The sequence below is a fragment of the Drosophila grimshawi genome, unplaced genomic scaffold, assembly GCF_018153295.1.
Source record: "Drosophila grimshawi isolate 15287-2541.00 unplaced genomic scaffold, ASM1815329v1 contig_1367, whole genome shotgun sequence".
NCBI lineage: Eukaryota > Metazoa > Arthropoda > Insecta > Diptera > Drosophilidae > Drosophila > Drosophila grimshawi.
The window spans coordinates 11,261,879-11,274,018 of record NW_025062889.1 but is presented as its reverse complement, the minus strand read 5'-3'; the positions used below and the strand labels follow the sequence as shown (position 1 = coordinate 11,274,018).

Below are 12,140 nucleotides of genomic sequence, written 5' to 3'. Positions count from 1 at the left end.
TTTTATTGCCAGTACGAGGCACATTGCTGATGCTGCTGCCGATTGTTGTTGTTGCTGTTGCTGTTGCAGTTGTGCCTTAAAAGGCGCCAGCAGTTACAGTTGCTGTTGTTGCAGCCATCGCTGCTGCGATAACTTAACAGTAGAAATTAATTTTTGTCACTTAATAAATCGCCCAGCTGATTGCCGATGGCTGTGAGCCATGTTTAACCCCTAAAAAGGAGCTGAGTTATGTCTATTCTAAGCACGAGCTACACTCCAAAAAAAAGGAGTAACATCAAAACATTGACACTGAATTCCTAACAGGGTGGCAATTATAGTTGGTATTTAAATTACCCTGAATAAAAATAAGTTATTTTTAAATCAATCAAACTGTACTTTAGATAAGTACAAAGAGAATTCAACAAAATATCTAAAATAATCAATTTAATTCGATTTATTAAATAATATATTATATTAATAGCTTCTAATTAAATTAAATTCGCGTCGATTTTGAATTTGACTTTTGCTCTATTCGTAATTTAGTTTTATTTTATGAATTTGAGTGCTTGAAATAAAATTCAAGAAGTTTAGAGAGAACTGACGGACAAAGAGGGAGATAGATAGAGGTACGCAGCTGGAGAGAGCATTTGGTATTCGTTCTACTCGTTTTCCATTCGTTTCGATATACATATTCATATTCACATTCGCAGTCGGACAAATTTCAAAGCAGGTGTTGAGTTTTGAATGCTTTTCGCATTCCCCAGGAAACGCGCAATATTTCCACATAAGAACAACAACAACGACAACAGCAACAACATACAACAGCAACAATAAAAACATTAGTTGCAAGTTACTTCCAGCAATGGCTCAATTTGGCCTGTAGGGCAACGGAGGAGTTCTCAACTATGGCCATATCGTGATTATCATGTGACGTGATAGCTTCGTATTCATATTCATATTCACATTCATATTCATATTCATATTCATATTTATGTATGCATTTGGGTCATAAACATGCTAAAGGCCCAACTATTATTGTTGTGTGTTGTGCGAGTGTTGCTCTCGTTGTCGCTGTTGCTGTTGCTGTTGTTGCTGTTGTTGTTGCTGTTGTTGTTACTGCTGGTTGTTGTAGTTGTCGTTGTAGTTGTGTTTAGTTTTATGTCGTTTCAAACGCAAATTGACTTCTAGTTGGGTGGTCCCCGTTGACTTGTCCTACAAACGGAAAGCGAAATCAATTTTAAAGTGATTCTCTGTGCTTGAATTGACAATCAATGAAGTTAAAGCCGCAGTTGGCATAGTTAAAATAAATCAATTGAATATAATAATATAATTATAGACATTTTAAATGGTGTCAACTTGAATAGACAATCATTTTCTAGAGCCAAACTGAACCAATTTTTGAAATCAATACTGTACAGCTGCAGTTCAATTTTCATTCCTTAGAATTCCAATCATCGGCATACACTCAAAGAAAACATTAAGTAGCTGGCAACAACAACTATTGATTATTTCCCCAGTTTAGCCATTTGTTGGCCTTAATAGAGTCATAGAGGCAGTAGTTGGTCACGTTCCGTGGCCAATTAGTTGTTGTTACGTACTTCGACTCGACTGCCACAATTGCAGGCACATGCTAAATATGTTGCAAGTAGGTTGCAAATTGCTGCTAGGCGCCACTTATTGATGCCGTATGCATTGAAGCATTGAGCATTCATTCCACTTCTATAGCAACAACAAAAATAAAGGCAAAGGAGGAGCATCAAATCCAATCGATTCTTAGATGGCGACCAGCTGACGGGCGACGCCTAAATCGATGCTCAATCATAATCACTATAAGTAGCGAACAGCGAATGCATCTACACTCAGAGAAAAAATTACAATCTTTGCTCCTTCAATTTGTAAACAAAATTGGTTTTAAAATATTGTTCTTGAAGTATGAAAAATTCTTTAAAAATCCATCTGCTGCAGGCAATAAATATATGACAAACCTAGCCGGATCGGAACACTATATCATATAGCTGTCTTAGCAACGATCGGCCGAAATATGATTTTTTGTTAGAAAAACTGATTTGCTAAATATGCTTTCAATATCGGACTACAAGTAAATCATATTTTTAGATTGACAGATAAATCTGCATGGATTGTATAATACTCTGCTTGCCTAGGAGTCTTCTACAAGTATTTCTCTATCTGAACTACGACAAAATTGGTGATAAACGAGGTATTTTTATAGGCTACGGAAAACAGTTCGTTAAATAAAAGAAATGGCAAATGGAAATCGCTGCTTCTTTTGTTTGATGTTCTGCTTTTCTCTCTCTCTCTCTCGCTCTCTCTCTCTCTCTTTATTTTCATGTTTGCATCTGGCAATTCGTTTGAGCTTGGGGGGGAGGGGAGAGCCAATTGTCTAAGCAAATTTTCCATAGAGAAATGCGCAAAGCGAAAAACTTTCAAGTAATTTTCAGCTGCGTTGCGCAGAAAATTCTTGAGGCAGGAAAACTCAGCGAGATGGGGGCTGGCATGGGGCAAGTTAGGGGGAACTGGTGGATTGGCGGGGTAGGTAATTGCAGGCCAAGTCTTCTGATGGGTAATTGAAATTCGTTTGTTTATGTTGTCATTGTTGTTGGCAGCCGTTGCTTTTTGTTTGTTGTTGCTGTTGCTGTTGTTGTGGTTGTTCTTGGTTTGGTCGTTGTGGGCAAATTGAAAATTACTTAATGGTTCAGTGGCGATCCGCTCAGAGACTCCGCGGCTACTGAGGTTGCAGACTGGCTGCTCACTGACTGAGGCTACCGGTTAAATGAGCGCCAAGTGCCGGACTTTAAATGCGAAAATTGACGGAGTTGCTGTTGCCGGAGTTTATCGAATTTGTTAACTGTTTCTCAGTTGCTCAGTTTGCAATTGGCCACAGCAGCTGCCACAGCGAGCAGCGTTTAAAGTGTGTGTTGACAGCACAGAGTAGCTATTTAAATACCCTATACAAGTAGTTCTACTCAAGTTAACAATATAATTCTGGGCGCATTTTATAATCAATTTAGCAACATATTTCTGATCAGCTGCACATCAAAAAGAATAACCACAGCCAATGATTATACTCATAACTTACTTGAGCGATAAATGCTTGTGGTTAGTTTTTATAAATAAGTAAATAAGTTTTCAAGCAACTGTTGTAAGATGATCAAATTATATATTATTCTGAGCTTGAATATACAAGAACAAAACTGATCTAAATTATTATAAAGTAGAGTGTTTGATTGCAGAATGAAAATATTGTTAGAGTAATGAATATTTATTATAAATAGAATTGGAACTGGAAGAACTGCCTAGCTCAAGAATCACTCTGTGGTCGGAGATGTTACATAATTTTACACGACTTAATTATACCCATTTCACACATGTTCATTAATGCAGAGTATAATAATATGACTACAGTCAGTACAACAACTCTTGGCTTATAGTTTATACTATATATTTCTATATTTAATTACTTGTGCAATTTTTCAAAGTGTCGAGTTTATCAAATGCAACTTGTCAAAATGCTAATCCAACTCACAGCGACGAATAGAGAAATACACACACGAATACACACTCCAACACACACACACACACACAGAGAAACACACACAGAGACACAGTCGCTAGCATGTCGCATTAATTTGTCAAATTAACACCTTTTAATAAAATTTAATAATTTTTCTTGTCGTAGTCATGGCAATTTTTCAAAAGCACTAAATTTATGACTTTTATTTGGGTATTTCGTGTGCATTTAAATGTTGATACGAGTGTGTTTATTGTTGTTGTAGTTGTTGTTGTTGCTGTTTCATTTGTTGTTGTAGTTGTTTGTTTTGATTGCTGTGAAGCAAATCTCACGGTAAATCATTTGTTGCAGCTGAACAGAGCTCTACAAACCAGGCCCAAACCAGCTCCAACTGCAAGCTTAAAACTCCAACTCCAACTCCAACTCCGACTCCATTCGACGCCATCGCCTACAACATTCATTCAAATTATGGAGCCATGCAGCAGTGCGATCGAGATCTCGTTTTAGTCACGCTAAATTTATAAAAGTGATCAACAACAACAACAACAACAATAACAAACATGCATAATACATTTTTTTACAATAAACACACCTCAAAAAAACCAAAAAAAAAAAAAACGAAGTCGGAAAAAGACGACTGCCACAAAATGGTAGAGAAAAATAACAAACCAAACGAAAAAGTAAAAAAAAAAAAACCCAAAAAATCGTTTCGTTTTCTGGTTAATTAGCGAGCGCGACAAACCCACCCAAAAAGCGTAGATTTATGCACTCAAATCTTTTTTTTTGGATGCCAGCTTGAAATGAATGAGTAAATGAGTAAAGCAGAGGAATGCAGTGACGTAGGAGGGGGGTAGTGAGAGGGGAGCAGGTAGTAGATGTAGTCCGATTCAGTTGACTGACAACGGAGATCGCTCAATGATTACTCAAATGTTTACCCGAGTTTAATCAGTTCAATAAGCAAATAGCTGACACTAATCATCATAACTATCATAAGTAATATGTAGAGAAAAAAAAGTGAGACTACCCCTTTTGTTAATAACTATAATATACTATAAAAGGGCGTGGTCATCTTTAAGTAAACGAAGTGGTGCAGCCCACATAATATCTTTTTGTTCATGCATAACTAAAAGTCTAATAAGGTCATCCAATCAAATGTAAAGTTTCGATTCACATTTGTAGACTTAGTTTCAAATTGAAATTTGTTAACGAAAGTCTAACAAAATTGCACAATTTTAGAAAATTGCAAAAGAATGTGTAAAGAATTGAATTAAATAACGATTAAGATTGATAAAGAGAAGCTGAAAGATCAAGCTCAATGCTCGTAGAAGAATCTTTTCAAAATATAAACATGAATTGAACATAAATATATTGTTGAACATACTGTTATTCTCTTTAATTACCAATTTTATTAACAAAGAGAAATAAATAATTATTAATAATTTATTATTTAAGTGACTGCAAATGGGGCAGTTAATTTTTTTAAATAATCAAATAAAGTTACTTTCTGATTGCACAAATGTATTGTTTGTCCAACATTTTATTAGGAATTATTAAAATTTTAATATAGAAAAAGGTATTATCAGTTATTATTAGTTGATTATACCAAGAATGTGAACACAGATATTAAACAGCTTATTACCAGATATTATTGCGACGCCCACTTGAAATTTGTATTTATCTTTATTTCTTTTTGGGATAATTCGAATAGTCAACAAAGTTGACAAGCACAAAATTCGAACAACCCTACAAATTCCACAAAGATCCCCAGTTTTTTTTCTGTTTTGTTTTTGGGTTTTCCTCTCGTGGTTGGCCACATCAAATTATTAGGCAAAACGATTACCAAAAATTCCCTGCGGTGGCATTAACTAAATTCATGAGTGCCATGATTGTTCAGCCAAGGGGGGTGGGGTAGATGGCTGCTACACACGCACACACACTGAGTGAGAGAGAGAGAGAAAGGGAGAGTGGGTAAGAGTGAGAGGCACGCGCATAATGAGCTTAAGTTATGTTACATAAGCCATAAGGACATAAAAACCACTCGAGCAGACACTTCATGAGTGCCTGTGAATGTGAATGTGAGTGCGAGTGTGAGTGCGAGTGTGGATATGGCAAGTGGATGTTTTTAGGGTTGAGGGTGCGCTCGTGTGGTGTATGTGTGTGTGTGTGTGTGTGTGGTGTGTGTGTGTGTTGCCCTTTTTTGCTTTTGGTGGTGGTTGCTAAAACTAATGAGCTGCAGATTGACGCCGTTGTCTGAACGAAGAGTGAAGAGTGAAGTGTGGTGCTCTGTGGTTGCCAGCTTGTTTGCTCAACTGTTTACGAGCCACTCAACCACTCAACTAGTCAACCACTCAACACTACCCACTCAACACACTCTGCCCGTCTCCGGCTATCTTTCCGTATTCCTTGCAGAAATTATAAGCGTTTCTCGAACTATAAAACTACCGATTAGAGTTATGTGCTTAAATGTATGTCGTAGTTGAGATTTCCCATTCAAAGTTGTCAAAAATGTGCAAATATTTAAATATTAAATAATATATTATATATTTCTTTTTGTTAAGAACTTTACACAGAAAGCTAGCTTCGATTTAGAGTCTAACTTGGTGTCTTTCGTATTATTGCAATTATTCGTTCAGATTAATGTGAAAAAGCTGTTATATTATTTATAAGATATATAAGAGTTGTATATAAAACTATATATATTATATTTTCTATAACGCATTATTAATTCGTAGCTTTTATTTATATCTATTTATGACTACACATATAAGCTTATACTTTTTGGAAAGATCTTTTAATTACTTTCATTTCATATCAAAAATTTTGGAGTTGTTTAGGTTTTTTTGGAACATTGCCATCGTCGTAAATGAAGAGTAAATAATAATTATAATTTAACATCTCTTCAAAGACTTCCCACTTTTTGTAGGTTGTGTCGATATTGTCGATATTTGGAATGTTCCGTCGGGAAGTCTGTCAAAATCCTCAGAGAGTTTTTGCTCATTTTCAGATAATCTTCAATAGATTGCTTGTCCTAGCTGCTTAGCAGTTTCTTTCTTCTATGACTATTCTAATTCTTTTGTTTAACTTAATAATTATATATTTATACAATAGTTAAATGAATAATTATCATATATATATTCCTAAGTCGGGCTTTCTGTCACTATAAATTGAGTTCCAATTGTTTTTAGATTCTATATTCTATTTTATTGTTCTCTCAATATATTTTTTAAATATTTTTAATATTTTCAAAAATATTTATTAGATATTCCCAAAACTGAAAGAAAGTGAACTTCTGGGAAATCATCAACTAAATCAAGGAAATCACAAGCTAATCTCTTCTAGAGTTATCCGTGTTTTTCTTCGGGGAGACTCACCTGAGCTGGGGCGATCACTGTAGCGGGTGCAGTAGACCCATGCCGGCCACACAATGGGCGTGGAACTGGTCGAAGTGGATGTGGCTGTTGCTCCTTGATCCTCGTTCGATTTACTCCCGTTCGCCGCATCCGCCGGCGATGTGGCATTTGGTGACTTGACCAGATCAACAGCAGCCGGATTGTTGTTGTTGTTGTTGTTGGTGCTGCTGCTGGTGGCGGTGCTATTGGAATCATTGCTATTGCTGCAGATATTGGCCAAGCTGCTGGAGAAACTCAAACTGGGCTGCGTTTGCGTCTGCAGCTGCAACTGCAATTGGACACCAGCTGACGACTGAGTCTGGGCGAGATTGAGAGGCTTTGGCGTCTTACGCGGCGCCTTCAACTGAGCGGAGCTTATTGCTGCCGCCGCCGCTGCTGCAGCTGCAGCTGCACCACTTGCCGCCAAACGTTGCTGCAACCGCGAACCAAAATCCGCCTTCAAAATATTATCAATGCTGAATTTCAAAGCTCGCTCGTGCAGATTCTCATTGTTGTTTAGGTTGTGGTTGTTGTTTAGATTGTTGTTGTTGTTGTTGCTATTGCTGATGCTGTTGTTGTTGTTGTAGTGATTGGTGTGTTGCTGCTGTTGCTGCTGCTGCTGCAGCTGTTGATGGAGCTGATGATGGGGAGAGTGTGGCAGATGCTGCTGCTGCTGCTGTGTCTGGTAGGGATTGTGAGGCTGTTGCATCAACAACTGATGCGGATGATGGGGCGGAGTGGGTGGTGCAATGCCCAACGCCGTCGCCGTTAGCTGAGCAAGTGCATCCTGTCCGGTTGTGGGTCGCATTGCAGCCGCCGCCGCTGCCGCTGCAGCCATTTGCAACTGTTGCGTCATTTTGGGACCGGGACGCAGACCGCCCAGCGGCATCACTGCTGCAGTTAGAGCATTCACTCTCGCCGCCGCCATCAGTTGCATCTGCTGCTTCATTAGCTCCTCGGCGTAGAGTTGGGATTTGCGTAGGAATTCCTCCTGGAAGCTGGCGGGTGCAATTATCACAGGATCACCGGGATCCTCCTCAATGGGCTGGCCAGCAGCGGACACGCTGCTAAATGCCGACGGTCGATAGAGTTGCGACATTAGCAATCGCTGCCTGGCCTGGGCAGCTGCCACCTGCGACTGTTCTTGGCCGACGCTCAACACGCTATTCTCACTGCAACAGCTGGCGGCATCATCGCACTCCTCCTCGCAATCCTCCTCCAGTTCCTCCTCCATCATATCGTCATTGTTATCCCCATGATCGTCATCCAAAATGTTCACCAGATGCTCCTCATCATCGTCATCAGCATCATCACAGGCGGAACTCGCATCCTCGTCGCCAGCGTTGGGTTTCTGGAGCTGCGGACTGCTGCCGTGACTGCCGGGAACACCCGGATCCAGCGGATCCAGCGGCAGTGGCAGGCAATCGGGATGCATTGAACCGGATCCCGGCTGCTGATCCGCCAATTGGGATTCAACTCTCTGATTCTCGATACTTCGCTTTGGTGTCAGACTCCGATTCAGATTCAGATTCAGCGTCGGATGGCGACTGCTGGCCAGCGTGGACATAAGTGTAGCCAGTTTTTAGACAAGCGGCTGCAAAGCCGTCGGCATTTTTAAAACTTCTTTTTTTTTGTGTATTTTTCTTTTTGTGCTGTTTTTTTTTTTTTAGAATTCACAATTGGTTCACACAACGCACCGCAAATAAAACGCTATTTGTTGCGTCTCGCCGCTAGATGGCGCTCACACACACATATACACACGCGTTGCCTGTGGTCTTTTCAATATGTGTACATATAAACCAAAGATAAACTATTAAAAGCAAAAGCAAAAGCAATAAAAATCTCTCGGCCCGGTTTTTTCCGTTACGTGCGCTCTGCCAGTCAGCTGAACCAACTGAAGCTCCCGCGAACTTGCAACTAAACGAGACGGCGCAACTGTGAGCGCAAGAGCGGAGCAGCCGCCCAGTTAACGAACAAAAACCGGAACGGCAATAAGAACAAAATATACACAACACACACACACAAACAGCAGTCGCTGTTCGTGCGCTCTCTTTTTCGCTGCTCTCTCACAATTTCGAATATCCAATGAGCGGCGAGCCTCCACACGCTGTGCGCCAAAGGGTGTGAGGCATTTTACAGTACACTAGCGTTGTCTCGCTCACGCATTGAGTTGGCCTTTGCGTTTGCCTTTGCCAGTGCCTGGGCTGGCTGTCAGTTGAGGTTATGTTAAGTGTTTGTATATTTGTTAATTAAGTGCACGGCTAGCGTCGCTGCCTCAGCCACAGCCACTGCTACAGCTTCAGCTCCATCTGCGCCTTGTCTTTTTGATTATGCGCTGCAGCATTTAAGTCGTAAATCTCCAAATGTACATAAGTTTCTGGGGGCTTGTGGCTGCGCATCTGCAGTCCTTTTACTCGACAGGCAGACGGACGGGCAGACAGACAGACAGACAGCATCCTCCATCCTCCATCCTCTTTTCTACCTAGCTACACACATACATGCGTGTGTGTGTGTGTGCCTGTGTGTGTAACACATGCTTGCTGTTCTTGTGTCTCTCTCCTCTCTCACTCCCTCTCTCTCTGCCTTCCCCTCAATTCGTGTCTTGCGCCTTTTTTTCAATAAAAATGAAACAATTTTATTGTTGTTGTTGTTGCAATTTTTGATGTCATTGTTGTTGTTGCTTGTTGTTTGCTGTTTGCTGTTTTTAGCACAACGCTTTATAAATCACCACCACAAAATTTTGGTGCACAAACATCTGCTGTGATTTCATAATTGTTTTTGATGCCTTTTTTCTTCATTTTTCTACACACACACACATATGATGATAGCTACGCGTGTGTGTGTGAGCTTGTCTAATTGGGCCACAGCACATATGCATGTGTGTGTGTGTGTGTGAATTATTCTCCCTTTGTTGAGGTTATGTTGAGCAATGTGTTTTATAAATTAGCTGAGCTACACTTCAAGTGCAAATGAACCCTTAAATATTGCTTTGATTACTCATAGCCAGTTAATTAATCAGCTACAATTTATCTTATCTACATTCATCTGGCGAAATGGGCCATTAAAAAGCGTTGCTTTTAGCTCTTCGGGCCACATCCGTTGGCCATAAAAATAGAAATTCCAGCAATTTTTATACCACGCATCCATTCAAGTTCGGTGGAAGGGTATCGTGATTTTATATAAAAGGGCAGACTGAAAGCATATATATATAAATATATATATATATATATATATATATATTCTTGCCGAGTCGATTTTATATATTGTTTCATTTATAAAGATATAGAAAGAGGTTTAACAAATAATAAATAATATTAACATTTTATAAATAATATAAAACATGCTTATTCAGTTGAAATAAATTATTTAGCAATTGTATGAAATTCATCGATTAAGAAACTCAAAAGCAGGTAAAAAGAAATTTTAATGATATCTAAACTTAATTTATATATATATTGATAAATTGAGACTTTTCTGGAGGGTATCTCGTCATTCGAGCATTTGAACTAATTTTCACTTATCGAAAGCTGTCCACGCTTTATTATGAGTGTGTGAACGCATGTGTATAAGTGTAATATCTCTGCCACGCCCCAATTGCACACCCAATCCAGTTTAATAACTTGCCTCTTGCCTCACCACCCCCACACACACCGCCACAACCCACAGCATTCCAGGGGCAGTCAGGTCGAGGTCCACAGATGCCGACGCGTCGATAACGCAACCAACAAATTAATCAAGCTTAATTTCAGTTGGAAGCACACACAAACATACACCAACACACACACACACACACACCAACACACACACACACACAAACACAACAATTATAGAGCGATTAAAAGCCACTGAGAAACCCTAGACATGAATTATGAATAAAATTAAAAGCAATTGCTCAAAATGCAAAATTCAACAGCCTTTACCACACCCCCTACCCCACACCCTCACCTCCTCCCCCAACACCTTCATCATTCAGCAATTATGAGGTCCATTACCCACCACCGCCTGCTCCTCGTCAACCATTTCGTCTTTCCAGCGTCGTTCCATGAAAAAAAATGCGAGAGACATGATTAAAACTGCGCACGAAACGCTTTTCACATAAAAGATGCCGCGCTTGGAGCGAGCGAGAAGGGAAAGGGGGAGGGAGGGGAGATCAGCGCGTAAGGCGATCTCGCTAGTTAATCGCGCAGAAAATCTTCATCAGAAATGGACGGCAAGCAGCAGCGGCCGCAGCAACAGCAGCAGCAGCAATAAAAAGTAAAGTTACTCAAACTAAAATAAATACAATCAAAACATGAAGCGTACAACGCAAGCAATAAGTAACGACAACAATAACAACAACAACAACAGCAACAACAACAACAACAAAGCAAAGCGCGCGCCGGCAAAACATTACAAGAGCGTCTCTGCTGCTGGCTGACGTCGACAGCGCAGTCGCAGCATCACAGCAAACAAATAGCATAATCGCAGCAGCAGCACCAAAGACGGGTCGGTGGGTCTCGCTTCCTCTCCCTCTCTCCCACTCTCCCCCGTCACTCACACACACAATTTAGATGCGCCCCAATAGATAAACTTAAAGAGGCTTTTATTTAAACAAAGCGCAGCGCAGCGCAGTCAACGAAGACAGCGAGAGAACGAACGAGCGAGAGAGAGGGAGAGAGAGAGAGAGAGAGCCTGTCGTCGCTGCTGCTGCTGCTGCTGACGCGCAAAAATGTATGTTGCTTACAAACGAGCCAACAACAACAACATAAGAGAGCAAAGCCCGACTTCGAATTCGACTTGGACTAACTGTCTGCCTGGCTGCTTGGCTGCCTGCCTGCCTGTCTGTGCATGCGCTCGTTCGCTCGCACTCGCACTCGCAGCAAGGCTCTCTCTCTCTCTCTGTCATTGTCAATCTCTTATTGGAATTGCGCATTTTGCGCCAACTCCTCGTTTGCTGGCTGATCTTTTAATCGAATCGTAGCATTTATTATTGCAACTGTCGCGATTGTTGTCGTCGTCGTCGTCGTCGTTTGTTGTTGTTGTTGTTCTTGTTTTTGTTTCAAGTTGCTTGTCTAATGTTGTTTAGCAAACAATGGACATTGACTGTGTCATAAGTCAGTTCACAAAATGGCTACAACTGTTGCGCAAATTAATAATTTGTGTTGCGCAATTTTGCTTTTGATTTCTGATTTGATTTTCTTGTCATGGGGCCACCATTTGTCTCAATTTATGTTTGCTTTGCCCATTGGCAGGCAAACAACAAA

The 12,140-nt window shown here is 40.3% G+C and overlaps 1 protein-coding gene across 1 annotated transcript in view; it reads right to left on the bottom strand.

Moving 5' to 3' along the window:
- Positions 1 to 8,760, bottom strand: part of LOC6559546 (homeobox protein invected) — a 45,255-nt gene extending 36,495 nt beyond the window's left edge. Inside the window, exons 1-2 of the mRNA XM_032735366.2 lie at positions 7,599 to 8,760; positions 6,880 to 7,460 (exon numbers count right to left, since the gene is read on the bottom strand). Coding sequence (XP_032591257.2) covers positions 6,880 to 7,460; positions 7,599 to 8,464 — 1,447 coding nt within the window. The 5' untranslated portion in view covers positions 8,465 to 8,760. The remainder of the gene's footprint in view (positions 1 to 6,879; positions 7,461 to 7,598) is intronic.
- Positions 8,761 to 12,140: the final 3,380 nt, after the last annotated feature.